The sequence below is a fragment of the Corvus moneduloides genome, chromosome 21 (assembly GCF_009650955.1).
Source record: "Corvus moneduloides isolate bCorMon1 chromosome 21, bCorMon1.pri, whole genome shotgun sequence".
Lineage (NCBI taxonomy): Eukaryota > Metazoa > Chordata > Aves > Passeriformes > Corvidae > Corvus > Corvus moneduloides.
Window position 1 is genome coordinate 289,393 of NC_045496.1, and position 14,918 is coordinate 304,310.

Below are 14,918 nucleotides of genomic sequence, written 5' to 3' on the forward strand. Positions count from 1 at the left end.
TGGAATGGCCTGTTCCTCAAGGTAGGTGAACCCACCTTGCTGCACAAGGGCTATAGGGACGTGCTGAAATGGCAGGGTGGGGGTGGAAACGGGGATGTCCCATTTGGTGATATCAGGTTATCTGTAAAACTTTATCTCCAAGGCATAGAAAGGAAATGTGATGTTTCTGGACCTGGGGAATGGCAGTGAGTAATCAGATGTGACCAGATGAAACCTCAGCTGAGGTTCATGTTCATGTTTACATGGCCCAAGAGACACCAGCAAGTATCTATCATTTTGTATTAGTCTCAAATTTGCTATTACTAGATGGATACTTTATAATCCATTGCTAATACTTACACACATTTGTCTGCTGTAGCATGGGGCTGCCCTTGCATGCGCTTTGCACAGGAAAGATCCCACTGGGTCTCTGAAATCACCACGGAGCAGCTCCTCTGCCAGGACTGGCTGTTTGGGTTGGCTCCCTGTGTCTGACCAGCCAGCTGGAGGAGCCAGGATGTGTAACAATCTGTCACCATCCCTACAGAACAGCTCTCAACCTGCAGAGGCCAAAGACCAGTGCAAAAGGAGCCTCTGCCATCACCCTTGCGGTGTCCCTCTGCCAGGCAGCCTGGGCTGCAGTTCCACAACACTAAAACCATCGAGGCTGTGCTCGGCTGTCCCTGTCCCTGGGTTCTCTGTGAGAACCCTGTGAGAACACTGGTGCTAGCCCCAGGACACAGAGAACACACTCTCAGTCTGCAAAAGCAAAGAAAGAACTGCACACTGAGGGAAAATCCTGCTTAGTTTACAGGTTGCTTTTATTTACAAATATACTGAAGTGTAATCTCTCTCTTTTTTTTCTTTTTCTGTTTTTGTTTAGACTCTGTGTGTGTGTGTGCATGTGCACATGCACGTGGGAAGGAACATGATGCATGAGAAACTCATGGATCTTAGCTGCCAGCAATGGTGGCAGGAAAAAAAATGAAGTGAAATGAAATTTAAAAACACTAATAAATAATTTAATAATGACAAATAATTAAATAAAAAAAATTCCAATCTACATACATTATGGTGGTTTGTTTCCAACAGAGGAAAAGGAGCAGCGAATCTACAGTGAAAGGAGCTGGTTAAGTATGAGAGAGCACAGTCATATTTTTTACAAGTTAAACAAATTGTAACAGACAGCTACAAAATACTACATTTCGATAACATAAATACAGAATATATAAATATACAAGTAATACAGCCATACACAGCTAAAAAATAGGGTGTTCACCTAAAAACAGAGTTCCCAATGCAAAGTATCTGGCAGCCCCTTCACAGCTGCTGCTGAACAGAACCAGGGTGCACCAAGCCAAGGTGATCCAGGCTGCAGCCGTCAGGAGGGAAAGAGCCATCAGAGTAGTCAGATCGGCCTCAGAGAAGCAAGACCGTGTTGAAAGCCCACCAAAACCAAAAGACTTCAGGCAAGCAAATGCCCAAGCATGTCCCTAACCAAGGAGCACAGGTGCCCGAAGCCCTGGCCATCTGGCTGCCCTGCGCCCCTAGGCCACAGAAGGGGGGCTATGGAGGGACCTGCATGCTAGGGAGCAGCTACTGGTCAGAAATTCGTGGGGTGAGTTGGGCATGTGGTTGTGTAAAGCGTGATCTGAAGCACTGGGACTCTGGGTACTGCAGCTCCAGCTCCCACAACCGTGCTGTACTTCAGCTGCCTCTCAGTCCTTTCACTGCTGTGACCGAGCTCCAGCTTGTGAGAATCCTTCCTTTCCTCATGATTCTGCTGTTCATTTCTAGTGACTTTCAGGGAGAATCAGAGTTCTCATGACAGGGCTCACAGAGGTGCTCTTGTAAACCCCAGTTTGCAGCATCCCAGCAGCATCCCAGAGCTGGGTTCCCTGGAGCACCTGAGGCAGTGGCTTGGGATATACCTCTGACCCTTAAGGAAACTGGAAGGGAGTCCTGAGCACAGTGGGAAGAGGGAAGTGGGTTCACATCATCTCTGGAAGGTTTGCTGGCATGAAGGACCTTCCCCATGACATGATGCACAGCGAGGTGGCTGAGCAATGGCCCTTCCAAAGGACCTGGTAATGATCATCTGAGTTATGCAGGGTGGATTTGAAAAATCCACTCAGCAGCTGCTGTGCGACTAACATGAGCCACATCTCAGGCACAGTTAGCTGCGACTGGGCCAAGTGATCTGGATGTTTTTGATGAGAGTTTAAAGAAGAAAAGGAGATCAAAATGCCCAAGATGATGTTTCAATATGAGTGCAACCCCTACCATTTATTTATAGCAACATAATTGTCTTTAGTATTGTGACTGTGAAACGTTTGCCACGAGCCCCAAGGTTTGCCTCACAGTGCAGTGATAAGGAGGGTCTGAAAACAGCAGCAGAGGGCAGGAGTCGTCCCCTCAGCAGCCAGGCATGCCCAGGGAAGGCGCTGCTGCTGCCCGTCCCACAGCCCAGCTGGGACCCAGTACCAGACAGCCCAGTAACCGGTCATGAACGCTGGGAACTCTCTGCCACCGCCACAGACCTGCAGCTGCACAATAAGGACCTCTGAGCTCGTACCCAGCATATTCAGTCTGATCTCACAATCACCATTTTGATACATTATTGAGCACACTGAAACCTAATCAATCATCTTTTACTTAATTGCGTCTTGTCACCACTTTAGCTGCACACGTATTCCTTGATTAGCCAAAACAATATGATGGAAACACCATGAAGAGCTCACTTGATGCGTTTGTATTAGAGAGGGGTTAATTTCCTAGGGAAAATGATCACTGTAAGGTGCATGTAATAAACTGCTGTCATGACCTCTAGCCTTTGAGCTCCCATATGTGCAATCATTGTTTGTGGTTTCCGTGGAAGTGCCAGATGCTAAGAATTTTTGGCAAGAGTTTATCAATTTGACTCAATGTAAGATATTACTGTGATATGGCCCATTAAACATTTTACTTTCACCTGATCGGGGACATTCCCTTGACAATAGAAGAGTAAAGCAGAAATCAAAGAGGTCAGAGGTTGCTGTATAATCTCTTACTGCAAGGTCCCAGGTTAAAACCACAATGATCACACTCCAGTAGAATAATTTATTCCACAAAAAGAAAGTGACATTTATTTTGCTTTAATGAACTTTGGCCTTTGCCAGCTATAGCAGGCCCACTGGAAATCCTTGCCTATGCATTCCTTCCTTGGACCAGCAGCAGCCCACCATGGCATGGAAAATGTTACACATGCCAAGGGCCTGAACATGTACGTGGTATGTAGCTCCAAAGGTGGCAGAACATGGGGCAACAAACAGCTAAGGCATCATCATACGACACACCAAGGGAGAGGAGACAGTATGTACAAGCATGAAAAAAAAAAGTGGCAGTCATCCAAAAAATCAGCAAAAAATTATGGTTACTTCAGTTATAAAATAGGATGTCTGATTTTTTCCTTGGTGATGGATTATTTTTCAACATCCATCCCAGATGCAGAGGTAGAGTTGGGACAAGGCAGTTCTCCAAACTGTAGGTCACATTATAGTTCTCATATAAGTCCCTGTAAACACCAAAAATGCCATTTTGATCCTGCCAGTAATGAGATACGAAGCAAGGCTGTGCCTGTGTGAGGAGTCTACAAACTGGTATGTCTGAGAGGCTTTTCTATGACTGTAAAGTAGCACAGCAGAAGGGAGAGGAGGGAAACGATGAATCCATCGAGATCGGTGGTGACAAATGACAAGTGTTTACATGTGCCATATGAAACCTGCTTGCTTCTGCCCTGCAAGCAGTGAGGATCACCTGAGTTCTTTATAGATGTTTGCTACCATGCAGAAAGAAAGGAAATTGTTATTTATTTTGATACACAAGAAAAGGGAAAAATAATTGAACAGGATGGGTAAGAAAAGAAAATCCTTTCAATCTCAAAATATATCCAGGGGCTCACAACCCTCAGTTGAAACCACATCCCTGCCAGAAAGCAGGGAATGGTCACTAGGTAAAGCATATGGACACAACAGACCCACCTCCCACCTCCCTGTGGGATCCTGTGGGAGCCTACACAGAGAGGGACAGGGACGGGGACAGGGATGTCCCCTGGAACCCTCGCAGAGCCACCAGTCCCTTCCCTGACTGAGGCTGTGTGCAGCAGACAGGGGCTCTGCACCTCAAGCAGTGCGAGAGTGGTCCTTGGCCTGTGCTCTGCCCCCTGCACTACGTGCACACACACACACAGGCACAGCCTCCTCCACGGTGCTCTCGTCGTCTCTGGAGTGAGAACCCATGCACTTACCCTGCAGATAAAACTTTGCTTTCTCAAGAAACCTCCAACATGCTCAGTCCACATTTCCGTGCAGGACTCCCCGAGGCTGAGGCCGCAGTTCCCCCAGCAGGGCTGCTCCCTCCCTGGGTGCTGAGGTTACAGGGGTCCTGCTCTGGCCTCCCCCTGCACAGGAGAGCCACGCTCCCATAGAAGGTGCCAAGCCCCACAGGGACGCTGTGACGCTGGCCTGGTACCAGTCCTCAGCCTGAAGGAGTTAGATTAACCAAAGCTTTGGACTTGTTTTTCAGCTATTATGGTCAATATATTAAAGGTATTTATTTAAGAAAGTGCCTATCCTGCCAATCTTTCCCCATGAGCTCTATTTTGAACACACCCTATAATTACTGATATTACCCTGGCAAATATTCCCCATGAAGTTTTCTCCACTGAGAGCCATGACTGTACTTGTCTGTTTCTCCACATTATAATTATCACCAGGCAGTATTTATAGCTATACTATTATTACTTATGATATTTTATGCCCTACAAAAATCTATATGACATATGCTCAAACTTCAACATCAGAGACAGACTTCAGCTGGGACATCCCCTTCAGTTGGTGTACCTGTTCTTCCAGCACTTGCACTGATCAGTCAGCTGGCACCATAGCCAGGAGTCCTGGCAGCGGGGGATTTACGGGACGTGGTAAAATTTCAGCTCAACATACCTGAACTTCCCATCGTAATTTCTTTCATAGTTTCCTGTTCCCAGCTGGTGCACATTTCAGGACTTCTGGTGTTTCAGGCTAGAACTGTGTATCCTCAATTCTTGCTGAGGCAAGGTAACTAAAGGAGTGCTTAATTATTCCAGACGGACAATAGAGAACAGCACATTTATGCCTCATGCAAAACAGAATAGAATGAAAAACACTTGTTTGCCAATCATGGTCTAGACTTGAAATTTGGCACTGCAATACCTACAAACAAATGTAAATGTTTTAATCTCACACCTCAGAAAAAATTAAATAAATCTGTCTTGTAAGCACCTTTAGTTTTAATTATTTAAGATCAATACTAACCTAAATGCCTCTGCCCCTAACATGCATCTCCTCTCCAGGGTCATAGACCTTTCTTGTTCTGAAATCACTGGCTTTCTCCACAAATACTGTTAACCAGTTTCCTCAGTATCATATGCATAAGGGCTATAAACTAATGAGCAGATCTAGGTTATGTAGAAAAAGTGTAGAAAGGAAACAAATGTTGAACGTCACATTTACATTAACTTCTCACAGTTCAAATGGCAATTTATCCACAACATAGTATGAATCATGCAGTAAGAAAAGGAGGAATCTCCAGTTTCTTTGATTTATTTGTCATATGGTTGGCTGATGTCAGTATCAGTGGCTTAAAAAAAAAAGTTTAGACATCCAAAAGAAAGGAAGAGAGAAAGGAGGAAAAGATCTAGCTTTCCACAAAATCCATTTCCTTTAGGATGATGAGCTCAAACCAAACCAGATCAAAGGCTGAGGACGAGCAGGTTCTTCTGTTCCTTCCGTGCTTGTCTCGTGGTCTGGCGCAAGCTGGGAATCAAGGGTATGGGACAGGTGGATGTGTTTTTTTTCTCTATATATGTATGTACGTAGGTATTAAAATATATATACATACATACACATATACGCAAACAGAGACAGTCTTCCTAAAAAAATGCTCTTTGCAGTCCAGAGGCAGCAGAGTCACTGTGAAGGAAGAGCTGGGCAACATATGGCTGTAGAGTCTGCACTGGAAAAGTCACTGGCTAAACACATGCCGGCTGTTAGTTTTCTTTATTTTCATGAGGCGAAATAGGAGCTCTGCATAGAGTACAGCCTGTCAATGGGGTTTCCTACTCTAGCCTGCATGGAGTTAACTTCGGAAGAGGCAAGAAAACAGTCGCTCAAGCTAGTTAAAGAGGTATCACTGTCGATATCATGAAAAATGGAGTCGTTTCCTGCAAATGAAATGTACATGTTAAGCTGGATGCTGCGCAGCCAGGGGAGGACACAGTACACACGGATGCTGACATGCTGCACGCTGCAGCAAATGGGAACACTCCTGGTTCTGTAGTCACATGTTAACCTTCTCTGGCTCTAAGGGTCTGACCTACAAGGAGGAGGGCTTGGAATCAACCCACAGGGGTCAACTGGCAGCAATGCCCCCAGACTTGCCAGGATTTAATTTCAATTTCAGTAAGCAGCACATAACAGAGTCTTGGCTGACAACGGGAGCAAACGGTGCTGGGGAGGAGCAGGTCCCCAGCTTCTCCATGGGCTCTGGCACTCGTGGGAGCACTGGGACTGACAAGAAAGGTGGACCAGATATTGAGTGCCCATGACAGGGAAGCATGGCTCAAGAGCCATAATCATACTGGTCTTCATATACACACAAGGTAAAAGTTCTACCAGTGTGACAGGACCCAGAAGAGACCCAGCTTCCCTGGCTTCAAGTGAGATACAGTTGTAAATATGCTCTCATTTGAGAAAATTCCACTCTTTTAGGGCTGGTTTGGAACAGCACCTTTTATTTCCCTTAGCAACTAAGATTTCAGCTTACCTCAACACTGAAGGCACCAGAAAAAGCTCTAGCTCGAGTCCTGGGGGCTCTGCAAAAGTGTTAGTCTGCTTCTTTTTCCTCACAGACTCATTCAAAAGGGCTTTGTGCCATCCCCTGCACTCCTTTTGGAGCACAGAACCCACTTCCCAACGAGTTTTACTCAGAAAGCCAAGCAAACCAACAAAATCACAAGCCACCTAATGCTCAAGGGCACTTCATATGTCCTCAGCTCCTTACAGGACCTCTCAAATTTCCTGGTGTGCACCACGGACTTGTCTCAGTGGCAAAAGTAATGACACAGACCCAAAGCAGATTTCCTGTTGGCCTGTGCACGCTGTGCTGGGGACACTAATGCACTTGTGAGCCTCTACAGTGAAGTGCTCCTGGTCAGCAGAAATGAGTCTGAAACAGGCCCTTGTGGGCTACCGCAAGGCCGAGAATCACAGTCTGAAAAATCCTCTGACATTCTTTTTAAATGCCACACTGCAATTGTCCAGAATCAATAATTGAGCATTTAGTGCTTGTAATGCGTTTGATGTGTGGTCAAGCAATCGTGAAAGCAAACCGTCATCTTGATTTGGGACAGAGAATAAAACTATGCAGGAGAAAAGTCCTGTGGTAACCCATCTCTTAGTAGCTCAAGAACTGTTCTTTAACAAATCCACGCATCCAATCTGAGTGGTCTTACAGGGCTGCTTATTCATTTTGTAATGAATAGATTACTTCTCTTTATTGAAGGCACTTTTTCCTCAAAGCTTCTAAGAAAAAAGGAAAAATTTGTGAGGGAGCTAGAATTTGGTATTGTTTATTTTTCAGTGTCTTGGACAGTGGTTTTAAAAAGTGGAGCTTGGAGAGGTGCTTGCTTTATCATTTATCAGAATTATACTGTGAAATAGTTTTGAAAGGTGTCCAGAGCTTTGTGATGAGCTCTGTTCTACCCTCTTATGTGTACAAGAAAATACACACATAAAACTGACTGGTACAAATTCCCTGGTACAAATGCCAGAAAAAATATTCTAAAAGCCAGTAATGCTGCTGCCCCTGTGGTGCGTGATCCAGCGCACGGACCCAGCTACTTCGGATGTGGCAGAATGAGGCATGCCTTACCATAGGGGTTCATGTGGTCGCCTGGCATTTGTGGAGGGGTAAGACCCTGCTGAAATGGGTCTGTGCCATAACTGCTTTGCTCCATTGCTACAATCTGCTGCTGTGGTGGTGCAAGTGGTGTGTAAGATGTCATCATCCCTTCCATTCGGTTGGACATTACTTCTGCAAAGCAAAGAGGAGGCACAGTTACTGCTGGGGCAGAATCAGTGGCAACAATGAACCCTAGCAAATGCAGTCAGGGGTATCCTGTCAGTCAGAGAAACTTTCCAAATTTTGTCCAAGTGTAGAACCCTGAGCAATAAGCTGAACAGCTTGTAATTTCTGACTACATGATTTCTGGAGCTCCTAGGTGCTTGACCCTATCCTCCTAAAGTCTGTATACTGTGTGTGACAGAGCCCAGTTATTCTCTAACTTCTGATGGTCTCAGTTTTTCTGCCCTGGCTAAAGTGGAGGATTTGAGGCTGCAAGGTCTTGGGAGCTGGAGATCCTCAAGAGTACCCACAGAGCAGCAGGGCAAGCCCTGGTGCCTCTGTGCAGTGCCTGCCCCAGGGTCCAGCCACCCGTGGGGCACAGGAGGGACTCCCTGTGCCTCAGCTGGGGCAGTAAAGCTGGTGCCTGTGCAGATTCCCAGCTGAGCACCATGCCCCTTACTGCAGTAGAAAACAAACTGGAGAATCTAGCTGGAGCAAGCCTCCTGAAGATTTCCTCCGGTGCAAGCACCTCCACATAGTACATTTCTTCTAGAAACGAGGTAACAGCTTCTGTGTGAGCCCCTCTGGGGTCTGATCCCACCAGGAGAACTTGGGGTAACCTGGTGTGAGCACAGGTACACCTTTGTGTCCATCCACTGCTGATGGCACATGTCACTCACAGACCTGCGTGCACCCTGGATTGCTGTACTAAGGTATCATGTGGGAAAGACACTTCCAGACAACGGCAGATTCTTTCTCTCTCACTTCGCTTTATCACAAATCCCCTACCTTGTCCTAGTCGCTGCGAGTTCTGTTGCTCCTGCTGCTGTTGGTGCCTTCGTGCTAGCTTTTTCATCTGAAAAAAGCAGAAGAACAGAACAATCTTGTGGCTCCAAACGCAACAATTTTGTTTCCTTACAAAACTCTCTGCAAACATCTTATCAGTTGATACGGACCGTTTATACTTATGCACACACTGTTGCGGGTTCAGTTTCAATTCTAAGCTTAAACATTTCAGTTTCCAGTTCAGATTTGCATGTAAAATTTACTCCCAACCCTGAGTTGCTTTGAGCAAATATGAATTTAATGTTTGTGTCCCGAAGTTGCCTTTCTAGTGTGGATGTAGAGAGCAGAGCAGGCAGAACATGGACAGTTCAGCCATGGGACTTCTGCATGTGTGAGCTGCATGTGGGGCAAGGGCCCATGTTGAGGCACAACCTGCATTTGACTTTTGATAATGTGACAAACAGCCTACCTTTGCTCTTTGGTTTTGAAACCAGACCTGGACGACTCGCACGCTGAGCCCTGTTTCAGCTGCCAATGTTTCTCTGACCTGCAGGAGGAAATGCTTAACGATGCAATTTTTCATAAATTAAAAAAAAAAACCCAAAACCAAATCAGTTTTGTTAAGAGGAGAATTTGTACTTACAACAAAAATTGCATGTATAAAATTACTTTTAAAAATTAATCATATATTTTCATAGTGTTGTCAAGTTCTGCCCCTGATGGCACTACCAGTTCTGTAACTACTGAACAAAGAGTCTGAGCTGAGGAAAATGACACTAAGTCATTTCTTGTTTTTTATTTTACCCGCAAAAGACTTCTCTGCAAAAAGAGTGCTCTGCCTTCACCCCAGGAGAACTGCTATTGCCCCAGGAAGGGGCAGGGCTGTCTGGGGCTGTGGCCTGGTGTCAAGGCTGACTCAGTCCCTGGTGAAGCACCTACCTTTCTACAGGGTTTAGAAGACACTTCAAAGGATGCTTTGAATGCTCGTCTCTGTTGTGTAGTTAGTATTGTTCTTGGTCGTTTAGGTCTTCTTGGGTCCTTCCCATCATCACTTCCTTTTCCTTGGGTTACTTGGCCCTTGGTGGGCTTAACATCTCCATCTTCATCATCACTTTTGACTGGTGAAAAAAGGATATATAATTGCACTTGTTCCACCAAGAAAACAGGATGTTTGAGAACTGCTCTTCAGTCAACAGGTTCAACTATTGTCCCATGGTTATTTGAATACCTAAAGCAGCTGTGGGCAGGAAGAGACTATCTTAGATCTGTGTGCTCTGCCTAAATCAAATGCCACAAAAGCATAAAAATGTTTGCAATTTTTAATTTAGGACATGGGACTGATCAGGGGATGGAAACTCAGAATATGCTTCAGTATTTCCAGGAATCAGGCACAGAGAAACTTTGTGCTTTTCCAGGATCTCTTGGTCCTGTGTGCTCACCTGCTCCAATCTCACCACCAGATAAACACCTTTACCTTCACAGCTGAACTCCAGCTTCTCCTGAAGCATTATCTGCAGACAGGTACTACTGCCTGCACTGCTACAGCAGCAAAACAGCATAAAGCAAGTATTACACACGTATCTCAAAGCCCATCTAACTAAATATAGTGCAGATTCCAGTTACTGAATATTGTTTTGAATGTTTTGAAGCTCCAGAGATAATATTAAATATAATCTTTGTCATCTCATTTCCACTTCCCCCAGAAAACTTCAGCAATCTTCCTCTGTGCATTAAAATGTGTCTGTATGTGCAAGCACAAACTTCTCTTTCTCAGTAAATACATACAAGTATCTATGTGCTTCTGCAGATCAAAGAGTTTCTTTGTAAAGAGATTCTTTGTATTTTCTATCATTAAATTCTGAATACTCATACAATCCGGTGATATTACGTGTTAGTATATTGTCCTGGGAAATCTCAAGCACAGTGGCAAAGGTTGAGGGGTAAATAAATTTCACATTTTGTTGTGAAAATCAACTTTTCAACTTTTTATTTGAACAGACTACTGATTTTTCTTCCAGAAAACACTATCAAGTATTATAGGGACTTCAACACGAAGAAACACGCTGAAATTTTTATCTACTAAAGGACTACATGTGGGGAATCAACAAATTAGACTTTAATTCATTTTAGGGTCTGATTATTATGCACCTAGCAGTCTAATCACCTTTTACTTTAATAAGCATCTTTGGCCTAATGATTAAAGAGAAGTTCAGTCATTTTAATAACCATGACATTATTAACTTTCCAGCATGCCTTTTCTAAGGAAAGGTTTGTGAGGATTAATACTGCTCATTGGAGAGTTACTTTTGTGTCCAGTGGATAAATATTTGATTGAAGCAGGACACATTCTCAGCCAGGGCTTTGCAGATCGTGTGCTCTCATGCAGACCCCTGGGAGATCAGTGTTTTCAATGTGTTAGACAATGGGAGACAAACAACTCATTTAATTTGTCAGCTTGTTTTTCAGGTTTGGGTTTGGCTAACAGAGAATAATGAAGGAAAAAAAAAAGCATCTCCAGGAGTAAGAAACTCCCCTTTGTGCCAAAGGGAAATGAAATTGAAACCAAGACTAGTTTGTGCTACTGTGGTAGCTCCTCACTGATGATCACAAGTCAGATCTGGTCCTGAAGAGGAGCCCACCCCTGCTCAAAGCTGATGCCAAATACAGCTGCCAGCACCGGTTGTGTGAGGACAGCAGTGGGGGAAGATGCCTGTGACCAGCCCCAGCGTGGGGACAGCCTCGCACGAGCTGGTCGAGGGGGTTTGGCTGGACATGAGGCAGGTGCACAGCAGGTCACTGGAGCTGGTGGGGGGGAAGTTTGCTGACGGTCAAGGAGGAAACTCAAGTGCCTCAGGCACGTTCACCGAGAGCCCAGACCCTACGATGCGAGATTTACTGAGCAGAGCACTCCAGGTCCTGCAAACGCGGCATGGCAGTAACTAAACCACTGCTCTAAGAATGGCCCTGGTCCCATGCATTGCTGAGACTGCAGAGACCTTTGTCCTGAGGGATTCCCAATGCGGAAATAAAAATTTTAGCAATGTGGAGAATATGACTCTCAGATTAGAGATTAAGGATAATTTTTGCTCCCAGTTAAAATGGAGTAATGCATTTTCCCATAAACCAGAGGCAAACATGTAATTTGTACATTTAATGGTATGGTAACTGTTGATTTTCCTGCATATTTTCTTGGGAAAAAAGTGTGTGATTTTGATGGCACAAACCCACATCTCAGTTGCTTTTAGATTCTCTTCAGTATTTCTATATTGTACTTGCAATCTTTCTTAAAGGAACATTTGTAATTGGCAGAGAGATTCCTCTCAAAAATCATATTACTGCTGTGCTCATTTCCCTAATTTAGTGGTGAAATTGTATGTGCATAAGATCCCCTGAAAAATATATTAAGTGGATTAAAGAATGCCTGAGGAGAACAGCATACTTATGCCTCACTTGAGTGAGGCCTCACGTAGCTAAATTCAGTCCGATTCAGACTTTATGATCTTATAGAAAAACACTTCGATGAAAGCAAAAAGATTTTGTCTTTTACTAAGCAGGAAGTTAAGGGAGGGAGTCAGGTTAGGGAAGGCAGACTGCCAGTAGGAATGTTTTCAGCTGTGCCTGCAAATTTGCATAGGGGGCACATGCATTTGGATAAAGTGGATGTGAAAATGAATGCACTTTTCTATGAGAAAGCTCTACAAACTCATGCAGCTTCTCCGGTCAGAGCAGGTGTGGAAAAAGCTCACCTGAGTCTGAGTCGTCTGGGCTGACCGAGCTCAATAAGTCTTTCTCTTTCTCATAGTCACTTTTGCAGAGCAGCTGCCCTTCCTTGAGGACAAACTCGTCCCCTTTCCTCAGCTGGCGCTCGCACACGCAGCAGCAGAAGCAGCTCAGGTGGTACACGCACTCCAGGGCTCGCATCACAAACTCCGTTGGAGCGATCTTCTCCATGCAGCCGCTGCACTTGGCAGCAAACAGCCTGCAAGGAAGAGACAGCACAGTCAAAGGGAGCGTCAGATCATACCCCGTGTGGATCTAAATCAAGCAATATCTGCACAGATCCACCTGGCTCATGCTTCTGCACGCTGCAAGACTTGCATCCTTAGGCTTGGAAATGTCATAGGCATGCAATTTTTTCAAATCTCAATCTCTTTGGTCTTGAGATTCCCTAAATCACCTTTGCTGGACAAAGCCCACTAAGATCTGTCCTTATCTCAGTGGTTTTTTCCTTTTCAAAATAAGAAAAAAATGGAGCTCCCAAAGTTGGATAATTGCTCAAATCCAAATGTATTTTAATTCACTTTTAAAGGAAGGACCAGCTAATGCTTTGTTTTATGCAGGGTCTCTGGTTTCAGCACTTAAGCCCTATTCTGAAGAGATTTCATGACTTCCCATTTTTGGTATTGTCTGTCTCTGAGGAGGCGGATAAACACAGATATGAGCATGCAAACTTTGTGCTTTTGCTGAGGCAAAGTCAGCATGTGCACATGCACACACGGTTGTACACATGCAATCAATAAAGAGAGGAGTGAAATAACACAGCTTTTCTTTGGATGTTGAGTTATTCCAGAACAACCTGTCTCTGAAGGAAGTACTGTGCATTTTAAATGGTGTGAAACATCCTTTGGCACAGATAGGCAGTGATACAATCTGTCAAATTACCAGTATAATCACAGACCCTAGAACACACACTGTATCCAGACTAGTTCTTATTAGTGCTCTATAAACCCTGTCTTTCATCCGTCATTAATTTTCTAGGCTTAAGTTAGAATTATTTAGATTAATTTTATTTTGCTTTTCTAATGGCAACTGGGAATCTCCCTAAGTGAGATTTCAGAAAAGGGCTGCCTTCAAATAAAGACGAATTGCTAAGTTACATCCCTGTGTCACATGGTGTGCTAGTGATTTGAAATTCAGTGTCTTTTATGGCAATACATCACAGTGCAAGGTGCATGAACATTTACATTTCAGCAAGGAAATGAACACCACTGCACCAGTGTGTTCACAGGAAAAAAATTAGATTCTGCCTTTTAGCATGGGGTATGCTGCCTTTTTTTTTTTTTAATCATCAAAACTATAATTTTTCACAAAAAAAGGCAATTGTCTTTGATTTTAGAAGGCTAAGACTGCGGTAGTTATTCATTCCTCCAGAGCCTCCATTTTGTCTGAGCTGAGAAGTGCAGGAAAATGGCAGTCACGAGCCCTCGGCAAAGGGCTGGAGTCAGAGTGGGCAGGAGGGAAAAGCAAATGTCAATACGGTTGCACACGACATCCAGAAAACGGCTGAGAGACGGCAACTGGGGTGTTCCCCAGCTGCACCTGGGGTGACTGCCCTGGCAGCCTGGCTGGCTCAGCGCACACCTTTGCACGACCACAACCTCAAGGTAACAGCGGTGCAAGGCAGACTGAGTGGCTCTTTTTCAGGCAGGTAATGAATTAAATCTATCAGAAGGAAACTGATGCCACACAGGACCCTGGGCACTGCCGTGAACAGGCCGGCTTATTTCATACCCTCCATTTGCTTTGTCCACAAGGTTTTCCTCACAATGCTTTAGCCAGCAAATTCCTAAGCGGAAAATATTTTTATCTCTACACAATTTTATATCCGAAAGGATTAATACACAAAGAGGAAAAAAAAAAGGTGCACTGAAAAAAGTTGTTTCTATTTAACTGCTTAAACCTATTAGACTCATTTAACCAAGCCTGGCCTCTCTGTTCGAGGGGGTGTCCTTAGGACGGGGCACACCTGGAGAGCTCAGGTGCGAAGGCATTGTCCCCCCGAAGCCACCCCCTCTCTCCGGTCCTCGCCGGGAGGGACGGGGCGGCCCCGATGTGCCGGTGCCCGCTCGTACCGGCCCCGATGTGCCGGTGCCCGCTCGTACCGGCCCCGATGTGCCGGTGCCTGCTCGTACCGGGACCGCGGCGGCTCCGGCCGCCTCCGGGCTCCGCCGCCCATCGCGTGTCCGCTCACAGCGCCGCGGGGCTGGGAAACGTTCAGAAACGGGCTCCAG

The 14,918-nt window shown here is 45.1% G+C and overlaps 1 protein-coding gene across 1 annotated transcript in view; it reads right to left on the minus strand.

Moving 5' to 3' along the window:
• Window positions 1-2,292: 2,292 nt before the first annotated feature.
• Window positions 2,293-14,918, minus strand: part of LMX1B (LIM homeobox transcription factor 1 beta) — an 89,317-nt gene continuing 76,691 nt past the window's right edge. The window contains exons 3-8 of the mRNA XM_032130739.1: window positions 12,654-12,886; window positions 9,847-10,025; window positions 9,377-9,454; window positions 8,911-8,977; window positions 7,930-8,091; window positions 2,293-6,220 (exon numbers count right to left, since the gene is read on the minus strand). Of these exons, the coding sequence (XP_031986630.1) occupies window positions 6,063-6,220; window positions 7,930-8,091; window positions 8,911-8,977; window positions 9,377-9,454; window positions 9,847-10,025; window positions 12,654-12,886 (877 nt within the window). The 3' untranslated portion in view covers window positions 2,293-6,062. The remainder of the gene's footprint in view (window positions 6,221-7,929; window positions 8,092-8,910; window positions 8,978-9,376; window positions 9,455-9,846; window positions 10,026-12,653; window positions 12,887-14,918) is intronic.